The sequence below is a fragment of the Curcuma longa genome, chromosome 7 (genome assembly GCF_044706935.1).
Source record: "Curcuma longa cultivar G26 ecotype Majalengka, Jawa Barat chromosome 7, ITB_CL_G26_1.1, whole genome shotgun sequence".
NCBI lineage: Eukaryota > Viridiplantae > Streptophyta > Magnoliopsida > Zingiberales > Zingiberaceae > Curcuma > Curcuma longa.
The window spans coordinates 3,320,257-3,344,667 of NC_133867.1; the positions used below are offsets into that span (position 1 = coordinate 3,320,257).

The following is a 24,411-nucleotide window of genomic DNA, read 5'->3' on the forward strand; positions in this document are numbered from 1 at the left end:
GAGTCATCAAGTTCCAATTTCATATTCCTTTTCTTTTTTGGACTTCTAGCTTCCAGATGAAGCTGCAAATTACTGCAGAATTTGCTACTTGAATTTGTTTGCTTGGACAAGATTCAGCACTTCAATTAAATCAATGATCAAGATGAACAAATTTTCAGCAGGCAAACTGGATGCTAAAAGCATGATCAGGAAAATACCTCTACGATCAGCAATAACAAATCAAAGAGCTGTTACCTTTGGAACTGCAACCGGAAAATTTGAAATTTCCTCCATCCAGGGATTCTTCTCCTTGCAAGGGTTCACTTTCTTCAATGCTTTCCACACAGCGCTGTTGCATTTGAAACCAGAGCCGAATGCGATTTGCCAAATCCTGTCTCCCTTCTTGATCCTCCCTTTACCTTCGGTGTAGGCCAGTTCGTACCAGAGCGAGCTGCTGGAGGTATTCCCGAACCTGTACAGTGTCATCCTCGATGGCTCCATGTGCCAATCCGAAAGATGGAGGTTCTTCTCCAGTTCATCCAGTACAGCCCTGCCTCCGGCGTGGATGCAGAAATGCTCAAACGCCAGCTTGAAGTCGGGGATGTATGGCTTAATCTTCATCTTCAACACTTTCTTGGCCACCAGTGTAGCCAAGAAGATCAATTGCTCAGACATGGGCAGGACCAGCGGGCCCAAGGTGGTGATGTTGGTTTTCAGGGCTTCGCCGGCGACGCTCATCAGATCTTTGGAGAGGGAAACGCCGATTTTTCCGTTGGCGTCCTCCTCCTGCGTCACGCAGCCGAAGCACTTGTCGTCGGCGCCCTTGTTAGTGCGAACCGTGTGGACAAGTTGGTACTTGGAGCGCCACCGATCCGACCTTTTGTTGGAGAGAAGAATGGCGGCGCCGCCCATCCGGAACAAGCAATTGGAGACGAGCTTGGAGCGATCGTTCCCGAAGTACCAATTCAAGGTGATGTTCTCCATGCTGATTACGAGGGCGTAGGAGTTGGGATGCACTTGGAGTAGGTTCTTGGCGAGATCGATGGAGATGAGCCCGGCGCTGCAGCCCATTCCTCCCAAATTGTAGCTAACGATGTTTCCCCTGAGCTTGTAATGGTTGACGACCATGGCGGACAGAGAGGGAGTAGGGTTGAACAAGCTACAGTTCACAACCAGGATCCCAATGTCCTTGGGTTTCACGTTGGTCTTGGCAAGGAGCTCATCGATGGCGCCGAACATGACATCCCTGGCCTCCTTCCTCGCTTCGGCCATGCAGGGATTGGGAGGGACACTGAGGACGGCATCGGGGAGGTAGGTGTTCTCGCCGAGGCCGGATCTCTCAAGGATCTTACGCTGGAACTCGAGGTTCTCTTCCGTGAACGATCCCGTGAGCGTGGATCGATCCAGGAAGAGCCTCCGGGAGCACTTCCGGCTGTCGTCAGGTTTGTGGCAGGCGAAGTCGAGGAGGTAGACAGGGCGGGGGCGGGTGAGGAAGTAGACGGTAGAGAGGAAGACGAGAAGGGTAGAGCAGACGACGACTGAAACGAGGTTGAAGCGGAGGTGGTCCCAGAGGTCGCGGAGGTCGGCGAGGGAGAAGGTCGAGAGCTGGGCGGCGACGATGAAGACGAGCGGGGTGAGGAAGACGTACATGCCATGGGTGATCATGTAGTGATACCCGAGCTTGACGTACTTGAGCTTCACGGATTGTTTGAAGTCCGGGAGGCCGGAGGAACGGGATCGGAGCGGTGAACCATCGCCGCTTCGCTCTGCCATGGTCGGAGCCGACGAGATGTGATCGGAAGACAAAAAATGGATCTCAGACCTGACAACAAAGATCCCCAATCGCAATCAGATCAAAAAACTGCTGCAAAACTGTCAATGAACACACACGAAAACCCTACCCAAAACAAATCTGCCACAAACCCTAAAAATGCAGTTCAAATTCAAAAGCTGTAGAATTCACACTACATTTGGATCTCGAGCAAATCTTCAAAGAAGCGAAGAACACAATACCAAAGAGGATCAAAAACCTAGGCACCTGCCACCCATAAACCATCGTTTTTTCCCCCTTTCAAATTGTCAGAAAGGTAGAAGAAGCGCAATGTGCCATCCAAACTTTGCAGAAAAAGAACAAACGTACGATCCAAAAAACAAACCGAAATCCCAAAAAAAAACACTTATCGCACGGATCGAGACCGAACATGAAGCGAACTACTCACTGAGGGCGAGAAGGAGCTCGATCCGGAGGAGCAAGGGAGGACATTCGCAGACGAGAAGCGAGAGAAGAGAAAGCAGCGATTATAAAGAAGACGAGTTCTCTCTCTCCCTCGTTTTCTCTCTGGTTCAAAACCGACACTGTGTCGATTACCCGAGCGTCCACCTCTCTGGTACTGGGCTCTCTTGTGGGGCCATCAGTGGTCCAGAGGCCGATACTGCCAGGTCATCTGGGATGGCGTTGATAATGACCAATGAGTAATGTCCAATATTAATATATTTTTTATTGGCAAAAATTAAACGGGTGACCGTTCTCGTCCTTTTTTAAAAAAAAAACCTAGAAAAAGCATTTCACCGTATTTCTTATATTAAAAATACTTTTATTCTAATTTAATTTATCAAAAACATTATATATACTTTCATATAAAAAAATTCTAATTATTTTATTAGTTTTTATATTATTATTATTATAGAAACTATTAGATAACTATTACAATAGTTTTAATTAAATTTAAGTAATTTATGGAAAATATTTTATGTATAGTATTGTGATCAAATTAAATTTTTTAAAAAATAATATACTTTAATATATTATGACAGTTGTTAAAATAAAGGTATAAGAAATATGGTGAGATGAATGTCTTTTTTTGACAAAAACTATAATGAAGGATCTCTTTTTAATTTTTGTCTTTTTTGACATTGAATTTAAACTAAACATGATTAAATTGGCTAAAGATTTCAATATTAACTTATTTGCAAATCAAATCAAGTGATAATTTTTCAATCATGTCAAACTAATTGACTCATAGGTTAATTTAGTAAGTAGAACGTAGTCAACCTATGAGACTGGAGGTGTATATATGTCTTTTGTATCGATGGTTGACTATACGAATGTTGGAAATGGATCTAATTCGTCAATTTGATCGGATCCAATCTGAACAATAATTAGATTGGGGTTGAGGGCTTCGGTTCGAGTAGAGTTCGGGTTGAAAGTTTTGGATTGGATTAAATTCGAATCAGATTTGAATTAGAGTCGAATTGATTCAGATTTAGAGTTTACGAGATTTTTTTTTGGACTTCAATCAAATTTTATTTTAAAAATTAAAATATTTATGTAATATTAGTATGACAATAATAAAATATTAAAATAAAAATTAAAAATTATCAAAAATAATAATAATTTTTTCAAATTAAATTTTTAATAATATTTTATTTTAATCGGATCAGAACTATTTTTTCTGTAAAAAGTTGAAATCCATTTCCAGCGGTTTTACATGATTGATTCTATAACAATCTATAAAAAATTAAATTAAAAAATTATAATTAACTATGATAGATCAAAAATATCGGTTCTTCTGCAAAAGGTGGAATCCACCACTTTAGCGGCTCCACACGATCGGCATCACGACCATTTATGAAGAGGTAAATCGAGAAATTACAGTTGATCACGACACAGGAGGATATTATCTGACTTCACCAAGATTCGAACCGTCTCTTCTGCAGCTACGATAGATCAAAACTATCTGAATTCACTCCTAGTTGCCCGTCCATGTAACTGCTTCCATTAAATTACGGCAAGCAAACGTGGCCACGCCACTCACCCATCACTATATATATATATTTTTTGCCACGGAATTTCTAAAATTAATTAAAATAATAGCCTTAAGGATCACGGAAATTTAAATAATTTACGGATGTGATTTCTAGCGAAATAAAATTAAAAATCGTTTGTTTTTACCTTTTTTTTTTTCAAACATTTAGTTTTAATACAGTTTTTTGTTCAATTCGGATCTAACAACCGTCGTTGACCTCGATCTTTTAGTCGGATCGGGTGTGGTTGACTTAGACCGAACAACCATATATATATATAATTTTCAGCCAATAGAATTGTGGCAGCTGGCAGACGGGCCACATATCATTCGAACCTTCCATAAAAGTATATTACTATATATGTGAATGTGTTCACAGCTATTATTGAACTTGATTTTAGAGTAAAAGGTATAAATCGTGTTCGGCTGCCCATCCATTTCTAATAATCCCATACAGTTAATGATCATTTATGAAAAAATAAATTGAAAAATTATAATTGATCATTACAGGAGAGAATGGTATCTCAACTTTATCGATATTCGATTCTTTCCTACTTTAATAAATTTATCCTGTATTAATCAATTCAATCATGTCCCTTAAGAGTTCGGCTGCCCATATATGTAACTCAACTGATGAGATTTGTGTCATCTCAGATTTTATTTTGGACGTAATTTTTATTAAAATTTTTACATAAATTTAAAATAATTGAATTTTTTTAAAAAAATAAAGACATAAAACTATTTAAGAGATTCTAAAAAGCACAATAGAAGCATTTGTTCATGAAATTTAATTAATTATGTAGTAATTTGGGTAAATAAATTATTATATGAAGTTGAGAAACTCAAAAATATAATAAAAGCTTTAGTGAGATACAAAACAACTATTTTTTTCAGATTTCTATAGACTTAAATAAGTTCAAAATTACTTTTACAATAATGATAGACATTCATCAATTCAAAAGGAAAATAAATCATAGAGACTTCTTTGTTCAACACAACAACCCTTTACATGGGGAGTGAAAAACCAACGAGGCATTTTGCACACGTTGAGAATCGACTCCAGAACCTATTATGGTAACATCACATATAGGCATCAACTATGTTAACTCGTGTCCCGTGAGGACAAGAATTAGACCTTTTGTGCACAAGTAGACAATAGTCCGTGCTATTTCAAAGAGCAAATTATATGTGAAGTCGTGTGAACCCGCAATGTCGAATTGAATGCTCAAGAAGTCAATTGAATGCTCAAGAAGTCAAATACTTTGAATCTGAAGAGGTGCTCAAGAGGCCGAACATTTCGAGAGATGAAAGGGATGCTCGGAAAGCTCAGCATTTGTAAGACTAGAAGGGGTGCTCTAGAGGTCAAGCACTCGAAAAGCCGAAACTTGGAAGTTAAAAGAAGGTAACATTTTGAGTTCCAATTGGAGTTTGACAAACATTCTTTGAGATACGATGGCCAATGAAAAACTTCCGTGGGATCAAATTCGAAGTAGGATTAGTAGGCTTTTCTACTTGACAATAAATTAAATATATGAAAACCTTTCAATAAGTAATTTTTATCTTTAAAAATCCTAATAAAACTGAGTTAGTGGTCATAAAATCTTAAACCATGTCGAAATTTTAATTTTTTAACTCGAACGATACAATTTGAATATCATGCCGACATTGGAGACTAAATAAGAACGAAAATGAAACATAGAAACGAGACATTATCTATATTGAGTGGTAAGAAGAGAATCATCCATTCCATCCATTGTTCATTGACTTGGACTCTTTATAATAATTGTGTTTGTCTTTTTTTTTTGCTTGATTAAGCGGTTTTGACATGAACTGGCTGCTCACATGCTTCCTGTGAGTTGCTGCACACCCACATGGTCCCTGCTCTATGTCTGTATCTGTCTTCTAGTGAAGGTTCGCATTAGAGAAGGCCTTGATGTTGTTTTATGCTTCATTATTATCTTCATCCAGTTCATCATCTCTACTGAACTCAGCCATCTTGCTGCCTGATGCTCATGAAGTCAAAATCTAACCAATGATGATATAATAAAAAAAATCCATATAACTGATCTCATTTAGTGGAATAATACTTGATTATTGTTGTTGTTCATTCATTGTAGCTCAACAAAATGATCTACTATTTACCTCTAATGTAGAGTTACAATATTTGACACAATGACTTGATTTGGTTCCAATATATAGAACAAGAAGAATCCTACAATTCAAGACAAACAATTCTAGCTCTAAGGGAAGAAAGTTTCGCATTATTAAAATAATAAAGTCTAACAGAGCCAAATGCAAACTAGTATCTACCTACTAATATGAAGTCGTCGTCATCGAGAACCTGCACATCCTTGTCGCCGACAAAATTCTCGCGGCCGAGTGCTTCGACAATTTGCACAAATTCTAGTCTACTTGACAGTGGAAGAGGAACATATGGTAACCTGAAAACAGGTCTAATCACACCTAGCTGAGCAAGAGCAGTGTTGAGACCTATGGGATTGGGCTCCTTGAACAACCATTTCATGAGAGGCATCAGCTTCGAATTCAATGAAAGATTTTGCCTTTGGACCATCAGCTCCTTCATCAATCCTGGAACAAGATTGCTAGTGACGGATATTACTCCTGTAGCCCCAAATACCCACCTAGAATCGTGACATTCATCATCGTTTCCGCTCCATATTACGATCCCTTGATCTACATAGCCTTTGATCCTCTCATTTCCCATGCATTCCTTGACGCCCGCCATGTTAGGATTCTGTGCGATTGTTTGTATTACTGAAGGAGGAATGTCCTGCCCAGTCCTTGAGGGTACGTTATATATGATAGTTGGACCCATCGAAAGAACTGCTTCAAAATGTGAGACCAACCCTTGCATGGATGTCTTCCCATAATAAGGATTAATATGAAGAGCTGCATGCATGCCGACTGCAAAGCCTTGTTCGGTCGCATGGATTGCCTCTCCCGTTGAGTTACTTCCTGTGTTTCCAATAACTTTGATCGTTGTACCAAAGCAGTTGACAGTATGTGCAATAAGCATGATATGTTCATCCCAGCTCATTAGTTGGCCTTCTCCGGTCGTACCTCCAACTATAACACCTTCAGCGCCATTGAAAATTTGCATTCGCATAAGGGAGTCATAAGCTTCGAGGTCAAATCTTCCATCAGGTAAATAGGGGGTTTTGATGGCTGTTATCAACCGTAAGCTTCTAATGTCGTCCACTGAGGTCCTGGAAATAACATAGTACAATAATGAAACAGTAATAGTAAATTGTGTCTAACATAAACAGAAAAAAAATCAATAGCATTAATACTAGAAAGATATTATATGTATAGTTTTTAATTTGAAAAGAATATGATTAGAAAGAAGAGACACATAAGTATAAAAGGCGGTTATATGCACCTAGGTAGCTTAATGCTGAAATAAATGAAAGGAGTATTTTGATGAGCAGGAGAAAGGCAAAGGGTGGTAGTGTGCACCTAGGCAGGTTAATGCTGAAATAAACAGAAAGAAATATAAAAGACTATACTTGCAAAAACATTCCAAGAATTACCTCAAGTTTTCTTTCAAAGAAAAGGAAAGGAAAAGAAAATGAAATCAGCAAAAGGGATATAGAATTCAGTAAATTTTTTCACATCCATCATGTGTATCACAAGAGTACAGATTCAAGAATTGTCCAGTTATTCTCTCGATGAACTGTGCACTGTATCATACTGTTTTTGTAATCTTTCACATTTCTATTTTTCTTTACTTATCCACTCACATCCATTTGTCACTTGTATGAATTTGAGGTCATGAACTCTTCTAACTTACACAAAAATAAGCCACTGTGGTAACTAAATCATTGGCTGTATTGCAACAAAGCAATAATGCAGGAGAAGCTTATACCAATGGCAGCAATTAATAGCAACCATTTCACTTAGCCTAATCAGAGGAGGAGGAGAAAAAAACCTGTTTTTAACTTCTAGACTACGCATAGGAAGATGAAAGTTTTGAGCAAGAGCCGCTACTGGAGACCTCCATCTTCTAGTTCTGCATGTTAACACAGATCGAGTATTAGGGATGATCTGCATCCAAGTCAATAGTAATTTACACAATTGCAAATGGAAAAACAAGGACTCCATTTTACTTTGGAGGGATGCAAACACCCTAATGGGATAAGTAAGACTCCTTAAGGATACGACATCAGAAGCAAAAACAAGAATGGAAACAAATCATTCCATGAACTAGTTCCATGTTAACTGCCATTTATTTCTTTCGAAGCAGCACTGAACCAAATAGCTTTAAGAATGAAATGATAAAGATTCGTTTTTTGTAGAAAAAACTTCACAGTGACGACACATTCTGGCATTTGATGCCTGCTTTAGGAAAAAAAAATTAGACAACGCCAACAAGTTACAAGCACTTTGTTAAAAATGATGCAGATCAAACAAGAACACGACCAAATGCTAACCAGTGTGGCTAATTTAAATTAAATAGGATCTGCAATCAGCGAAAGGTGGAACTAGGTCCGACGACAGCTACTTTGCAACGCTAATATTATTCAGTTTGAATCAACAACGGATATAGTTCAAAGAAAGAAATTTTTGTTTGGATCATCAACAATTTATAAACAACTAGACGATGTCTGAGAAGTAAAATCCTAACCTGACGCAAGCGCCACCAGCATGGCGAATAGACTTAAGGCGACGCCCCAGCACCAACGAACCGGGTGCAATAGCGTCGGGAGACAAAAGCATCTGATTCATCAGCAGCAAGGACGACGCCATGAGCTCGAAATCCGACAAGATTCAACAAACGGAAGAGAGGAGACGAAGCGACGCAGGGGGAAGAAAGGAGCCGAGGAAGAATCCACGGGAGAAAAAAAAAGGGCGTGGACGAAAGACGGCGCGAGTCTCCCTTCCCAACTGTCACATCAACTCCGGGCTTTCTTTCATGATAAGATCCAACCGTTAATTCCCTCCATTACTTTCAATCTGGGACGTCGAAGTTTTAAGTTGGAAGTTGGTTATAACCCTAGCCCGAGAAGGCTTTCATTGAAAATTAGACAAAAATCAAAAAAATTATTTTTTTTAAAACCATAAGGTCTCGCATTTTAATTTTTTTTATTAAAATAATATCCTATCTTAATTTTAAAATTGATTGAATATATTATAACAGCTACGAAATCATAACTTTTACTATATAAATTATAATAGTTAACCTTTTTCTTCGTGTCAATTAAAATGACTTTAAAAGATCAACTTTAATCTAAATTTAGAATTATTGACTTATTTACAATTAGACGGTTGGAATAATATATATAAAATAGTTCTTCATGGGATTTTCTAAGACAAAAGTAAAAAAACGTTTGGTTATTTTTAAATCATCAAAGGATGCTCCATTTTATTATTCAGCCATGTATCATTATCGAAATGACCTCTAATATTATTATGTACTCTTCAGTATTATTTTCTATTTAAATTTTAAATCAATCAGGTGCGTTGTTATAGCATTTATAAAATCGTAATTATTACAATATGAACAAAAATGATAAAAATTCATATCGTAGCATCAACATGGTCCACAATTCTATAGCCAATAAACAAAATTCAGTAATGTTGCACGAAGAAGATCGAACTCCCCTTCAAGCACCACCAAATGCCTCTTCACTGGAGTTGATTCCTTATCACTTGATCAAGCATTCTTGCTTTACTTGAGAATTCTCTCAAGGCATCAAAAGGAAGGGTTTTCAGCAATCAACTAGGGAAGCAAGGAGTTGTTGCATGATGGAGAGTTGAATTAGGGTGGGTTTTGTTGTGTCGAACAAAAGTTCTAATCATTAGAAAACAGATTTAACAAAGCATCACAAAACATGATCGACTAGAAGAAGCATGTGGAGTTTTCAGATGCAAGTGTTGGTCTTTGCTCATGCTAACAACTAATTTAACATGCACTAGGCTGTATTTTTCTCTCTTTTATTCTGATGGCATCAGAGAGATGATAAATGATAGAAGGTTCAAATGTACTTTATTCAAGAATGTAAAGATTTCAGACAATGTCAGGCATTACAAGAACATTGCAGTAAAGAAACAAAATGATACAACAAAAGGAACAACTTAGTATCACTGAACAAAGTTCATCGCGGCGAATGCCATGCTTGGGGTTGAGATGCCTCGTATAAGCTTTACTTCCGGATAAGAAGGACCACAGTGTGTGCTGCAATACTTCTGTTTTCTCCGAGGCTGTCAACCTTCTCGTGGGTTTTGGCTTTCAGATTTACAACTGAAGGGTGTGCTCCGAGCAGCTTACATAAATTTTCCCTGATAGCTTCCTTGTGTGGGCTTAGCTTTGGCCTTTGAAGAATTAAAGTAGCATCCAAGTTTCCGAGCTCATAACCAGCTTCATGCATCAGTTTCACCTGTATTGAGCTAGTATTAGTTAGAGGTACTACAGGAGACACACCCTTTAGCTACATGTACATCTATTTTTAATAGGTCGTCGTCCATCATGACAGAAAATGAAAATGCTAGCAGAAATTTAAATGAGACTAAGCATATTTGTCTTCTGATATAAAATTGCCAATGCTGATCATAGAGGAAAAAGGTTGAGGATTGTGTTGGGCTAAGAGAACCAAAGTTGAAATTTGTCTAAACTCATGAACATGAATATTAACCCTATTCTTTGTGTAACCCTACTTTTGGTGATGCTAGGCCATTGAGTGTTGTAACCTTGCATAGAGTTCAATGGAGAAGTAAGATTATTGTAGCAACCCAAATAGTTGGAACAAACACGCTTAATAATGATGATGACGACGATGTTAAAAATATTTGTTTGTGATGGGTGGAATCTATTGTTAGCAAAAATATAGCAGGAGGAATGAAAGGTGGCTCATATTCAAGAAGTTAGTTATCTTTTGGGTTAGTTTGGGCGTCAACAATCAATTGTATTGAATCGAACTATCTTCAAATGCTTTATGTACACATGCATCACAAATCTATCTATACAGATTTATTTTGGGGGATAACATTGCGTGTAAATTTGAGATAGCTTTGGCAACAATCTATGTGCATGGGCCTGTTGTTACTCCAGTACATATCCAGTGGGTAAATTCATAAAGGTATAGAAATTAAATAAAAATATGCCAGGTGCTTACAAGCTTCCATGACAGATATGAAGTTGGCTGATCTCCAGGCATAAAGATCACAGAGAAGTTACAACAATGGACTCACATAATACCCATCACAACAAGGATAGTCATGAATACCAATCCATAATGGAAGCCAACTATAGTAATAAACCCACAGGTGTGCATTTCTTTGTCAACAAACAATTGTGTGATCAAAGAATGAGTATATAACACCTTTCAAAGCGTATATGGCATGTGATAGAAGTCAAATAACACTTTTCAGAACCCTGACATTAGATCCCAATCAGATATTATGTATCGATTCTGTCTTCAGGAGATTAAAACAAGGGTGAGTATATGGATGCAAATGATCATCAGAAGATGATATATGAGGAAGACAAAAGACAATGGGAGAACAGATAGGAAAAACAAACAAGGTGATAAGCAAATTGTAAAACAAGAGTGAAAATAAAAACAATTTCGTATAATTTCCTTCTCAACAAGAAGGCAAGTTAGATCCACCTAACTATTAACTTTTAGAACCCACTATTTATGTCTCGTGTAGTCCAACAGTCCAACGTAGCCAAATTTTACATTCAATCATCTTAAGTTTCACTACTTTTCTTGAGTGAAAACAACCAAATCCTTAATCTAGACAGTCTCATTCAACTCAATTGGTAATCCTGAGTTTGCTATAAACCCAAAATAATGGTAGTCACTGATATTCTAATAATATTACAAGGTAGATCTTTCTCATTTTCCAGGAAAAGCAACAATTCTCATTTTTGAGGTCCTGTTTCTTCAGTGTGAACTAGAAAAGGAAAAGGGTAGGTAGCTGGAGGACTTCTAAAGAAAGAGATAATAGTCTACAAGAATGAAACAATTTGAATGAACAAGTAATTAAGTTTTAGGCAATTTCTCATCTAAAAAAGCATATAAAATATAGGTTTCTGCAAGCATGCTGGATTTTCTGGCTGAGAAGGTATGTCACTTCCCTTATTCAGAACAAAAGTACTTCAAGATAGAAAGAGATGTTGCATTTACTTGGAGAGAATAGAAAGGAAAAGAATAAGGGAAATAAATGAAGAGGGAAGTTTGGTCCTGCTTCCTAGTTTTATTTCCAACTAGATTGAACTGAATGATTAAAAAAAATGAGGTTGGCTTACAAACTTCCCTAATCTTTCAACTTCTAATCTCCTCCCAGGAAGCATTGCTGCTAGTAATCAACTAATCAAGGAAATGACTTTTTTTTTCCTTTTCCCTTCTATTGATTTTTCTCAATTTAAAACCATTTCCTTTCTCTTCAATTGCACTCCAAATAAACCAGAATAAAATGATTTTACAAAAACACCAAACATGTCTATATCGACTCCAAATCTAAGAAATGGAATTCCAATTTCTATTTTAGCATTTAAATCTAAACGTAAGAATTGAATGATGATCCTAAAAAAAAGTCATTTTTTATCATGGAAGTATTATATGGAAAAGAAAGATGAAGAAAATCAAATGGAAAAAACAACTCACAGCTTCTTTCATGAAGACCCAAGAAGCGGCGCCTTTCCACTTGGGGTCAGAGTCCGGAAAGATTTGTCCGATGTCCGGAAGCCCCAACGCCCCCAAGATCGCATCGGTCACGCAGTGAAGCAACACATCCCCTGACATCACCACGACCAATACCAAATCAAACAAACCTAAAAGAACGGAAAATTCAGACTCAAAAATCTCTAATCTCATTCAGATTTACCATCAGAGTGGGCCTCGCAACCCCGATCGTGGGGAATGTCAATCCCTCCGATGATCAAAGGAAGGTTCGGCTCGAGACGGTGGAGGTCAAACCCGTGCCCCACTCGGAACGGAAGAGACGGAGGCGGCGAAGAGGGAACGGGTTTCACAGCTTCCTGTTGCCCTACCTGGAGGGCGGCGGCGACCGCCAGAGGCCGCAGGTTCGACGGCGACGCCCGGGGATGAATGCGAAGGGAGCAGGGCAAAGGAGACGCAAAGAGAGTAGCGAGAGCAGGTGAAGACCTGGCCGATTTCGAGGCGGCGACCGGCGACGAAAGGAAGGCGGTGGACGAAGCCATGGCCAGAAAGGAGAAGCTCTGCGACTGCGGCAAACCCAATGATGCAAGGGGTTGAGTATAAATATAACGGTCTTGATAGTTACGCTGAGGATTACAACCTTACCTGATCGTCTATTGCAGGAATAGCGGGATCCACCACGTCAAACTAATGATAAGGCAAGTAGGAAAGTGGATGTTGATTTAAAGAGTCGTTTTAGTTTATTTTCTTCAATTACGGAGAGCGCCGTGGAAGGCCAGGCATTGCAGACGTTCTGCAACGCCGCTGGCGCTTGATGACGTGGCAAGCCATGGATAAAGTAGGGACTAAATTATGCTAACTTTAAGGGGGGAAATGAAAATTAATGGAGTGCCTTAATTGACTAATTGTCAAAAGACATTTTAAAAAAATAAAAGATTTTTTTTAAAAAAAATAAACAGTGTAACAATCATTAATTTCATAATGAGCTACTACAATATTCTTTATTTTTATTTCATTACTTAATTTCATGTAATGAAAGACAAATAATAAATTGATTTTCTTTCTGTTTGAGTTGTATTTTTTGTTTAAGGTTATTCACAAAGCGATCTATACAAAGAGTTCACCTGTCCAAAAGTTTAAAAATAAGATGATTAAAAAAATTATATAATTGTATAGCAAAGACTAATTTATGTGAGTCGAGTGTATCATAATCTAGAAAGAAATATGTTTTAGGTAGAAACCTTTCACCACAATGATGTCGTTATAGAAATTTACTTCGAACCAAAGAATGACGATGGTGAAGCCTTCTTCTCGCTTTTTCTCATGGCGTAACTAACTCTGATCAATTTTTATAGAGAATAACATAATAAACACGGGAGATATCTTGACGAAGGGCTTATCAGGAGTTACCCTGATGAAGTCCTTTTGATGTCTAAATAAAGAACAGAGTAAGAATAGATGAGATTTTATGATACGTAGATGATTCTTTGAGAGAATCTCCCTTTTACCTTATATAAGGAGAGAAGCTTAAATGACACACTTATTGGAGAAAATTTTAAAGGGTGCACCTCCTTAAAGGGTTCCCTTGTAACTACCATATCTTTTCATATTAATAATTACTACTATGTCCCTGTACATGGGAGGTCAAGAAGTCAAAAAGTCTATGACTCAAAAAGTCGACAACTTGGGAGGTCGGAAAGTTAGTGATCTAGCTCGGGAAGTTGAGAAATTGAAGTATTTTGTAGGTCAAGAAGTCGACGACTTGAGAGGTCGGAGTGCTCAACAGGTCTGGAGGTCGGCTTGGGTTGACCGATTGAACAATTATTGACGCACCATGTGGATCTATGTTGACCAAATTTTGAATCATGCCACACCACTCCATACGTTGAACAAATCAAGAGATCTACATGAATTCTTTATTGATCGAATTAAGAACTCATCACGGAGACTCTTACTTATCTTCACATCAAAATACATAAGAAATAATATACTATATAAAAATGTATAGCATTCAAAGATCATTGAAGTTAAAGCCAAATACAATATAGGGAAAACACTTTATTCCACTATTTTTACATTGAGACACCTCAAACTCTTTTCGAGCGAGGTAATAAATATGAAATAAATCAAAAAATATTGAAGGGAGATAAAAAAATAACTCCAAATGAAACTGAATATGAATAAATGGCAAGGAAATTAGTAAATAATTTATTTCCTCTACCACAATGTATAATTACTATTGCTAATTCTACAATTTATGTTTAGAAAAAAGGCATTTCACAGCACAAACTTGCATTATTAATTAATTAATACAATTGAGATGTGTAACTAGCCGAGCTCAAGGAGTAAAGAATGATAATAACATATTTTAAAATAGTTAGTTACGAGTTGGTTACGAAGAGGATCAAGGATTTGAATCTCATCGACGAAACCGAGACAATACCTACAAAAGCATTATTCTCAAATTACAAACTAATCACTAATGCTCATTCTCAAAACCATTCTTCATTTGATCGATGATTATGAATGAGTAGTGAAGAAGGAGCAAAGACAATTGATTAGGAAAAGGTTGAAGAAAGAAGAGAGGACGTTGAAGATGGAGCAGTGGCATGTGTAGTTTTACAGGTCGACCGACCTTGTCAGAACGGCTCAGGATGGCCGGACGGTGAGCCGGCCCAACCGTGTCCGTCCACCGGCGGCAACTGGTGCATGTCATTGAGCGGCAAGTTGAACAAGGGAAGCATGGAGGAGAAAGGGTTCCCGCTGCGGCTGCCACCGCCGACGTTAATGCTTCCCCCGTCTTCTCCTCCTTGTACTTGCAGCATCTGGTCCTCCTCCTCCTCCAGGGGCAGACGCTCGTAGGCCACGTTGGTGAAGGAGGCGGCGATGACGATGACAGGCCCGGCGGCGAAAAGAGCCCCTACCACGCTGCCGCCCGCCACCTGCCCTTGCCCGCCGGCCAGGAAGATGGAGAGGTTGGTGGCCCCCGGCGGCGCTGGCGGCGGGAGGAACGACCCTGAGAGCGACAGGATCTCGAAACGGCCCTGCAGCGTCACCACCCCGCCGGAGCTGGAAGAGGACGACGAGGGCTGCCGGAGCGTGACGTTGGTGACCACCCCGCTGCCGCTGAGAACGCACACTCCCTTCTGCCGGCGGCGCGCGTAGGTGGCGATGCTGTCGAAGACGTCGCACCCGGCGCCGACCTCCAGCATGTGGGCCTGCAGCACGTTGGCGCTCTCCCTCGTGATGATCACCGGCGGCTTGGGCCTGTTCTTGGATCCCGGCGGCCGCCCCCTCGGCCGTCGCGACGCCAAGTCCCCGCCCTGAGGGGCCGAGGGCGACCCGTCGCGCTCGCCGAATTGCCCGATGCCGTCTCCCCCGTTGGCGCTGCCGTTGTTGTCGTCGTCGTCGGAGCCAGGGTTGGGCTGGTGACGCGCGAGGTGGAGGTCGGCGAGGTGGCGAGCGTACCTCGAAGCTGCGGTCAGATCCAAGCCTGCCATAAACTCATCCACCGAAAACCACCGTGAGAAAGGCGACTCAAACAACAAGACCTTCGTCTTCTAATTCTATAGAACTACAAAAAGATCCGAGACCATATTTCAGAGGGACTATCAAAGATCAAGAATGAAAAAGAAGACGAAGGAAGAAGGAAAAAGGGTGGGATTTAGCAAGCGAGGAAACAAAGAGAAAGAGATTACTAGGAGTTGAAGAAATAGGTAGAGAGAGATTGAGAGAGAAAAGGCCATGACTTGATGTTTGATGGCGATGCAATTCTGGTTTAATCAATATTGTCTTAACCGAGGTTAATTGTTGTTAACCAAGGGTTTAGTTGTTGACTAACGTTTTATTTGAGAGGAGGTGAAAAAAAAAAAGAGAGGAAGAGAATTTTAATTTTTGTTTGGGATGAAATGAGTTAAGGAGGAGAAGGTGAGAAAGAAGGATAAATTTTATTTTTTTCATGCTTATTAATCGTTAGAATTTCTTATACTTTTATTTGGAATATAAGGAAGGAGAAAGGAATTTAAAAATATTTTATTCTATTTTAAAATATTAATTCTTAAATTAATTCATCTATTTAGATATCTTATCTTTGCGCTGTCGCTCCTCATATAATGCGCGTTGTCATCGTCCAATGTTCAATATAACCGCTTGCACTCCACGATATCGACGTCGACGTTGACCTTCACCGTAAATCTTTTCGAGGACAAGATTCAAAAAGAACAGAGACAGATAACATTAATTTTCTTCTTCTCCTTCTCCAGTGACATGGACTCATTCAAAGAGCATATATTGTATATTTTAAGACCTTTTATATCCCAACTTTTATATATAATATTGATAGAGTTTTATAATTTTTCATCGGTTCTCTAAATACATTATCTTTTTTAACAAGTAGAGATATTTTTATACCTTTATATATTTCATTTCTCTTTTTTTCCTCCAAACAAGATAACATTAATGAATCTTCTATCTATTTCTTTTTTTCTTTTCCTTTTGTTAATAAACTTTCTCTCACTCAATCCTAGATGGTATGTGTTAAAGCAAATGTCATATAATTGAGTTAGTTACGATGAAACAGATTTATTGAAATGGACATGAATCGAATATTGATAAAGTCGAGATAATATCCTTTCTTCATCATAATCAACTTACATTTTTTAATTTATCTTTTTATAATTGTAAAATCGATAGACCATGTGAAATTTTATCAGCCCTATCTTGCCCTCTCTCTCACCTTCACCTTCTCCTTTCATAATAGTCCAATAAATTAATCTCTGGGTCCGATGCGGTTGAAAAGGGCACCGGAGCAGTTCAGCGGGTGAGCCGTAGGACAGTCGAGGAAGTCAAACCCCTCCAACCACCCGCGCGTGGCTGTCGGCGGTGGGCCCCAGAGTTGCTCTCCTCGGGACAACCACCCGTCCGATCCGCCACCTCCCGGTCACCCGCACTAGATATTCTCTCCACCAATCATCTTCCCCCACGTCAGCGCGCCGTGATCACGTGTGGACGACGGACACGACGCAGCGTGATTAGGTGCGGCTGCTGGGACCTGCCACCGAGCGTCCGCGAAAGTGGAAGGAAGAACATGGAGATTAAATCAATCTTCCTTCGTGGCGTTGTTCGTGGATTAGATCGCACACGATCTGATGGAAATGGTAGTTGATAGTAGAGTTAAAAAGTTTCTTTTAAAAAAAAGTGGGATTAAATTCACTACCTTTGTGATCCACACGGTCGACCCTACGATCATTTGTAAGAAGATAAATCGAGAAGCTGTACTTGACTATGACAGAGGAGGATATTATCTCGGCTTCATACTTAGATTCGAATCTTTGTCCTCTTCTGTAACTTACTTCATCGTAATCAATTCAACTATATCTGGTAGGGCTAAGTTAAAGAGTTTCTTGCTTGATGATGTATATAATTAGCTACTCTTCTTTCATTGTATTGCCAACGACTACTGCATAATTTAATTTAATGCATAAGATTCTGTATTTTATTCTCCAATCATTGGAGCCTCTTTCAGTGTAGGTTATGCATTTAAATAACTAGACATGTATCATAAGGATAATCTATGGATCATAGAAATGGGTTTAATTAGACAGTCATAATAATATATTCATTCTAAAAGCTGTTGTTTTTTTTTTAAATATGGAGACTTAAATATATTAAATTGGTGGATTATTTTATTTTAGTTATAATTAATTATGCTAATGCTAGAATTTCGTGAGAAGGAATATGTTATTGGATTCGATTATAATGCCTTGATTTGATAAGGATCGCTATGTCTCAATAAAAATTTAGATGTAATATTAAATATATGAGTTTTCACATCATAAATTGAGTAAGAATAAATATTATTTATTTAAGATTTAGAACATAAAATTTAAAAATGTCCATCGGTAAAATAATGAAGGTGGTAGATATAATGATTAAGAGAAAAATTAATATTTTATATGTAAAAGAGAAAATAAAAATAATAGAGAATTCGAGTTTTAAGTTATTATACACAGAAATGAGTACAATAATAAATGAGGTAAGTATTGTTATCGATAGTTCGCTAAAGGATGAAATATTAATAGTAGTTAAAAAGGGGATAGGATTATAACTCTCAAGATAGTAGTGAAGAAAAAATTATTAATTTAATTAACATATATGCACCTCAAGTATGATTAGATGAACGTATTAAATTTAGATTTTGGGATGACTTATATGAGATATTACAAAATATTTTACTAATCCAAATGATTTTAATAGGAGCAGATCTAAATGAGTACATAGGAGTAAAAAAATGAGAAATATAATAGAGTGCATGATGGATATGAGTTTGTAGATAAAAAATGAAAAATAAAAAATTATATTGGATTTTGCGATATAGCATATGATTTTATATTAGCTAATATATTTTTTTAAAAAAGAGAACACTTGGTCATGTTCAAATGTGGGTGTAATAAATTGTAAATTGACTTTTTTATAATTAGCAAGAATAAATGAAAGATTTGTAAAGATTTTAAGATCATCCCTGGATAAAACTTAACTACTCAATATAAGTTAGTAGTGTTGGATATACGCCTCAAACATAGTATCAATAGAAGGAATATATATATTCATGACTCCCAAAATTAAGTGGTGAAAATTAAAGGATGAGAAGTAAAATATATTTAAGGAGATAGTAGGAGTACAAATATTAAGAGAAATATACGGTAACTCGAATACGATATGAGATAAGATGATATCAAAGTTAAAAATAGTAATCAAGAGTATATTCGATGAGTCAAAAGGACGTGCACCACCAAATAAAGAATCTTAGTAGTAGAATGAGAAAGTACATGAGAAAGTGAAAGAAAAATGAATAACCTATAAAGTATTATATACTTATACAAACGAGAAAAACTTAAAAGAATATACAATGAATAAAACTAAGAATGAAACTTTTGAATGTTTATATCAAAAATTAGATTAAAAAAAGAAAACAGATATTTATAAAATAGCCAAAGTGATATAGAGAGAAAGACAAGAGATCTTATCCAAGGGCGGAACGTTTTACTTTACCCGGGCTATAGATGGCGAAACAGTTTAAATTTACGTAAGAAATTTTTTTTTAAAAAGAAAATAGAAGAGAGCCTGGGTAAAATAACTCAGAGCTCGTCGGCATAGTCCACCGTCGGAGATCAGTCCGGGTAAATCAAGATGTATTTCCAAAGAAGACGAATTAAAGATGAATATAATAGAGTATTAGTAAATGATGAAAAAAATAAAAGAATGATGAAATTAAGATGTATTTATAGAATCAAAATAAACACTAGGAGGGTGAATAACGTTTATAGTTTTTGCATGTATTTCGAAAATCAAAGATGCACAGTAAAATATATTAAAAAATATAAATGAATACTCGTTTAGTAGAGCGATCCATGTAGTCAGCATTGAAATAAAGTTTAGTGGAACAATATTGTAACTTTCATCGTTAATTGAGCCTGATCATTTGGTTAAAATCCTTTCCGGAAATCCTTTTGAGTCCATTAATTAATCTGATCAATTGTCTACTTTTACTTTTTGGTCGCAATTAATCCAATCAATTTTGTTTAACCGATAAAAGGGCCCTTTCTACACGATTATTGACGCTGTAAATAGAGAGTTAGCTTCCCCATTGGAATGGTCTCTGCCTGATTCAAGCTCAAGGGAAGGGGAAGATGGCCAACTCTGGAGCTTCATCTCCTTCCACTGCTCTCCGTCGGAAACAATCTGATTATCTACCAAGTCGAAGCTCCAAATCCAACTCCTCCCCGCCTTCTTTGCTCACGCCGTCACTGCACATGGTTGACTCCGACGACCTCCTTCCAGCTCCGGGATCAACCGGGCTCGACAAGTAACTCGGCGGCGAAGCCAAGGCGATCGGGTAGAGAAAAAACACACCTCCGCGAGCCACCAACTCCGGCGGCGGCTGTGGCGGTTTCACAACCGAGTAAGGCGGCGAGGCGGCGGCCGCGAACGGGCACGGCTCCGGCCTCTGCCGGCCGAGCAGAGCGCGATCGCGCCGGTGCACGTTCATGTGCCCGCCTAGCGCCTGCGCCGACTTGAACCCCCGCCGGCAGAACGCGCAAGCGTACGAGCGCGGCGGCCACGTGGTGGCCTCCGGCCACCTGCCTTGATTTCCTTCCCCCTCCGGCGAGGAGATGCTGCAACTGGAATACAATCCGCCTTCCATATATGCTGCGAATTCGATCAGCCAGCTGAAATGTACGTCTTTATATAGCAATCCGTGGATTACTCTGCCGCAGCAGGGGACAAAAGAACGCCACACCATGGAATACATCACCAGCCATGGCTGCTACGTCAATGGAGCTATTGGTTGTGGATAGTTTACAAGTCTAACGCATGAAGCCAAACACGATGCTTTGTCTCGAACGCTACAAGGTTCTGTGTCAAGCTAATATTGTATCATTCTTTGCCAACTTCATGGCAAGCTGCCATGGACTCCCTTGTTTGCACCGCTGCCTGCACTATCAAAGACAGACAGACAAGCTTTTCTCAGCTACTTCAACTGACAGAGCCTATCTGTCGAGATGTATAAAGTGATCAAGTATTTAACTGAATAAGTATGTATAATAATTTATGGTTTCTCAGATAAAGTGATACATTAGTTTCTTCTTGTTGTTGTTTCTGTAAGTATCCTGTATTCAATGTGGTTAACTTAATGTTCAGTGTACCATTTAAAAATGTTGAATCATTGTTTGTGTCGAATAGGTATACTTAGTGTTCATCTAGTTTATTTGAGGTATTTATACTGAGTGGAAGGAATTTCTTGTCGACTAGTCAGATAGTCAGCTGACTACGTATCAACTATATTTACTAGATTCACTAAATGGAGACTAATCTAGTTGATTAGAAATGGATAAAATGGATGTTCCGGTTGGATATCGTGGACAGTCAAGTCATCAGTCAATAATATGCCACCTCACGCACTGTCGCTTCTGCTGGCGAAGGGACGTGAAGAAAAGCTGAGCGACCGGATTCGCAGAATGCCGGGGATTCTCAATAGACCACTCCGACGTTCAAGTCAATAAAAAAAGAAAGAAGGATAAGTGTATGAAGCTGCTGGAAATTGAGAGAGACTTATACCTGCGGGAGAGATTATATACTTACAAGAATGAATATCCACGTCAGCATGGTAGAAAACCCCGATCGTGATTGAGGAGGCAAGTTCTGAAAATTACTGTCAATCTCGTAATTGCCCTATGGTCCGATAGTACTGATTATTCTTACCTTTTGGTCGTAGGTGCAAATACGAGGGAATCCAGGAAACCAGACTTGACAACCTCGTAACCATCCTGATCCTTTTGGTATGGCTCACACGCTTGAGAGCATTTGTCACAAGGACCGAGTAACCAAGTAGTTGGGGCCTGAATGGCCGAGGCAATGACTGAGTGACCGAGACGGTCAAGATCGGAATGACCGAGACAAGGACTGAGTGGCCGAGACGGTTGAGATCAGAATGAGCAAGATAAGGACCGAGTGACCGAAACAATCGAGATCGGAATGGTCGAGACAAGGACCGAGTGATCGAGATGGTCGAGATCAGAATGACCGAGCCAATCCACCTAAGATTGACTATTGACTTTCTGACTCACCACATCAATCAATTTCTTGACCTTTACGTTCACATAAGACTACTCAGGATACATCAATAAAGTTATTAGATAAACATTTATAAAACTTATGGAGTGCAAGAGCTTAATCTTGATTAACTATTAATAATCACAATTTAATCTATAATAAATTATTATCATAAAAATAAGAATGATAGTGGCAAAATCACCAAATTAAAAACAGAATTTTTGGATTAACATTGGCTTTTTTCATACAAATTAAATAAAACTAGGTACTTAACTATGCAATCATATTATCCTAAAGATTTAGATGTAATTATATATATTGATCAACAGGGACCTCTATGAGTAGAAGTAAACATGTTCTTAGTTAATTTTTAAAATGCTCTTCAATATTTGATAGCTTTCCAAAACGCCATCCAAATTACTCACTAAAAAATATTTTGACAATAAAATAGAAACTTTAGGATATTTTAACATTTGATAAACTTCAAGGATAGTTCTAAAAATGTTGGTATGGACATTTTAAAAATTGTCCTAGATTGACCTTGACTTTAAAATCTACCAATAATACAAGCATAAAGACTTCCAACCAAAGAAAAATCAATGCACCGAGTCTTCCAGGACAAGTCAACGCCTGCTCAGTTTGACTCGTCTAAGAAAGCGACTCGAGGTTGACAATTCTTGATGGAAAACCAGGTCTTCTTCCATGGCGAGGGAGATCTATCAGTGCTCATCAGCCCCAAACCATCTCCACAGTCCTCCACCCTCTTTGCTCGAAGAGCACACTAAAAAAGTAGCACGCCAAACTTTGCACTGTCGCCGCTGCAATTTGCAATGCAGCACACAGTGAAACCTCCTTTGCTCCATACACTAGATCTTGCCGTCCAAATCATACAGATTTACCAGGGTTATCGAGCAAAACGGCACCACAGAACTAAGAAAAACTGAAAAATTTGTGGTAATGGAGGAAGTGATGAGGTTGAGAAGTGGCTGGTCGCATAAGCTTCCACTCACCTTGTCTTCTTCCTTTCCTTTCTTAGCACAAAGCTTACAAAACTGAAGAACAGATGTTGGCGAACAGAGCAGAGAGGGTTGTATTAAGTACTAGCATTAGTTTTTGGATCATATTACAACTGCTCCATCTAAAGTAACTGCAACTCAACAATGGCGATCCAATTATTCGTCTGCTATCCTTTCTTGGGGTTGTGGTTCCCAGCGCCGGCCTCTCCGGATCAAGAAGCACTGAGTGCTGGGAGAGGTTAGAATCCCAGCATTATACTTCCAAAGGGAGCTCGGTGGGGAATGCCCTTCCGCCTCTTTGACGGCGGCGGAGTCGACGGAGGGAAACTCTCGATGATGTTGCTTTTCTCGCTGCTGGTTGAGCGCTCCGAGTGCGATCCTTCTCTCGATTTGTTCTTGGCGTCGTCGTTGTCGGAGGTGCCAGCGAGCTGGAACGCGCATTTCATCGAACAGTTGGCGGGGTTTTGGTGGAAAAGAGAGAAAACAATGGAGATTTGTGGGGAGATTGGAGGAGGACCTTGCATCCGAGGGAGCAGAAACGGAAGGAATCGACGAGGTTGCGGTAGCAGACCTCGCAGGTTCTGGCGACGCCCTTGCCTGGCCGCGGCTGGGGGCGCTCGTTGAGGAAGACGACGCGGGCGCCGTTGATGATGTAGGTTTGCACGCCGGTAATGTCGAGCACCTTTTGGATCTCCGACACTCTGATCACGTCGTGGTACGACGACCGCCTTATCTGCACACCGACGAGCAACCATTTCATCACCGTCGAAACGAATCAAACTCGAAGCTTTTTGCGAAATTGGGCCTAAAAAGGCATTTTTTGTACTTGGACGGCGTGGTGGTCACGGTGAGCGAGAACGCAGAGAGGGCAAAGCGCGCCGTTCGTGCAGTCGAGGCAGTACATGTTGCACTCTCTCCGGTGGGAATGAGCCGCGTGCTGCTTGCATTGCACGAAGAAGCTCGTCGAAAGCAGCGGCCGCAACCACATCGGCCACCGGTGCTCCTCCCGCCCGCCACCGCCGACCTGTTCCACGACCTTTTGTTTCACAAAACAACAACCAATCAATCTCTCTCCTCGCATAGAAAAAAAAACAGAGGAAAACTCACCGTGGCTCCTCTGCTCTTGATCTCAAGCTCTCTGAATGGAGAATCTGGATTGACGGCCACCTGAATCATCGAGGCGAGGAGAAGACTGAAGACTGGATCGGGAAGAGGGAGGAGGGAGAGCAAAAGTGTAGTGGGAAGATGAGGTCGAGAGGCGTTTAAAGATGCGTTGCATGAAAGGCCGCCTCCTTCCTCCCTCTTACTCTTCCTCTTCCTCTTCCTTCGTGTTCCTCGCCGTCGCCGTCGCCGTCA

General features: G+C 39.4%; 5 protein-coding genes across 7 annotated transcripts; all 5 read right to left on the reverse strand.

Moving 5' to 3' along the window:
- LOC141831491 (3-ketoacyl-CoA synthase 11-like) lies at positions 1–2,234 on the reverse strand. Of its 2 annotated transcripts, XM_074718859.1 has the most exons (3): positions 2,199–2,234; positions 235–1,801; positions 1–119 (listed from the first exon to the last, which is right to left on the reverse strand). In XM_074718859.1, the coding sequence occupies exons 2-3, from the start codon at positions 1,750–1,752 to the stop codon at positions 114–116; spliced, it is 1,524 nt and encodes a 507-aa protein (XP_074574960.1). In that variant the 5' UTR covers positions 1,753–1,801; positions 2,199–2,234; the 3' UTR covers positions 1–113. The 2 variants fall into 2 exon arrangements, with proteins under 2 accessions (XP_074574960.1, XP_074574959.1); XM_074718858.1 differs by having other exon boundaries at positions 107–1,801.
- A 3,725-nt stretch (positions 2,235–5,959) lies between these two features.
- Positions 5,960–8,593, reverse strand: LOC141831492 (4-hydroxy-tetrahydrodipicolinate synthase, chloroplastic-like). Its single transcript, XM_074718860.1, has 3 exons — positions 8,428–8,593; positions 7,732–7,812; positions 5,960–7,009 (listed from the first exon to the last, which is right to left on the reverse strand). The coding sequence occupies exons 1-3, from the start codon at positions 8,547–8,549 to the stop codon at positions 6,082–6,084; spliced, it is 1,131 nt and encodes a 376-aa protein (XP_074574961.1). The 5' UTR covers positions 8,550–8,593; the 3' UTR covers positions 5,960–6,081.
- Positions 8,594–9,767: 1,174 nt separating this feature from the next.
- LOC141832091 (2-C-methyl-D-erythritol 2,4-cyclodiphosphate synthase, chloroplastic-like) lies at positions 9,768–12,991 on the reverse strand. The gene is made up of 3 exons (XM_074719571.1): positions 12,633–12,991; positions 12,413–12,543; positions 9,768–10,180 (listed from the first exon to the last, which is right to left on the reverse strand). The coding sequence occupies exons 1-3, from the start codon at positions 12,967–12,969 to the stop codon at positions 9,947–9,949; spliced, it is 702 nt and encodes a 233-aa protein (XP_074575672.1). The 5' UTR covers positions 12,970–12,991; the 3' UTR covers positions 9,768–9,946.
- Positions 12,992–14,889: 1,898 nt separating this feature from the next.
- On the reverse strand, positions 14,890–16,141 carry LOC141831574 (AT-hook motif nuclear-localized protein 23-like). Its single transcript, XM_074718958.1, has one exon. The coding sequence runs from the start codon at positions 15,925–15,927 to the stop codon at positions 15,067–15,069; it is 861 nt and encodes a 286-aa protein (XP_074575059.1). The 5' UTR covers positions 15,928–16,141; the 3' UTR covers positions 14,890–15,066.
- Positions 16,142–22,677: 6,536 nt separating this feature from the next.
- Positions 22,678–24,411, reverse strand: LOC141831609 (protein RGF1 INDUCIBLE TRANSCRIPTION FACTOR 1-like). 2 transcript variants are annotated; one of them, XM_074719002.1, is made up of 4 exons: positions 24,163–24,411; positions 23,882–24,079; positions 23,573–23,788; positions 22,678–23,483 (listed from the first exon to the last, which is right to left on the reverse strand). In XM_074719002.1, exons 1-4 carry the CDS (start codon positions 24,229–24,231, stop codon positions 23,295–23,297), a joined length of 672 nt encoding a protein of 223 aa, XP_074575103.1. In that variant the 5' UTR covers positions 24,232–24,411; the 3' UTR covers positions 22,678–23,294. The 2 variants fall into 2 exon arrangements, with proteins under 2 accessions (XP_074575103.1, XP_074575102.1); XM_074719001.1 differs by having other exon boundaries at positions 23,882–24,091; positions 24,163–24,410.

Coding starts and splice junctions, on each gene's coding strand:
- LOC141831491 (XM_074718858.1), bottom strand. CDS start 1,752: ATGGCAGAGCGAAGCGGCGATGGTTCACCGCTCCGATCCCGTTCCTCC.
- LOC141831492 (XM_074718860.1), bottom strand. CDS start 8,549: ATGGCGTCGTCCTTGCTGCTGATGAATCAGATGCTTTTGTCTCCCGAC. Junction 7,813..8,427: donor GCTGGTGGCGCTTGCGTCAG/GTTAGGATTTTA, acceptor GTTAACATGCAG/AACTAGAAGATGGAGGTCTC. Junction 7,010..7,731: donor AGTCTAGAAGTTAAAAACAG/GTTTTTTTCTCC, acceptor TGTTATTTCCAG/GACCTCAGTGGACGACATTA.
- LOC141832091 (XM_074719571.1), bottom strand. CDS start 12,969: ATGGCTTCGTCCACCGCCTTCCTTTCGTCGCCGGTCGCCGCCTCGAAA. Junction 12,544..12,632: donor TTGCGAGGCCCACTCTGATG/GTAAATCTGAAT, acceptor TGGTGATGTCAG/GGGATGTGTTGCTTCACTGC. Junction 10,181..12,412: donor GGGTCTTCATGAAAGAAGCT/GTGAGTTGTTTT, acceptor AGCTCAATACAG/GTGAAACTGATGCATGAAGC.
- LOC141831574 (XM_074718958.1), bottom strand. CDS start 15,927: ATGGCAGGCTTGGATCTGACCGCAGCTTCGAGGTACGCTCGCCACCTC.
- LOC141831609 (XM_074719001.1), bottom strand. CDS start 24,231: ATGATTCAGGTGGCCGTCAATCCAGATTCTCCATTCAGAGAGCTTGAG. Junction 23,789..23,881: donor GTGACCACCACGCCGTCCAA/GTACAAAAAATG, acceptor GTCGGTGTGCAG/ATAAGGCGGTCGTCGTACCA. Junction 23,484..23,572: donor TCTGCTCCCTCGGATGCAAG/GTCCTCCTCCAA, acceptor TGCGCGTTCCAG/CTCGCTGGCACCTCCGACAA.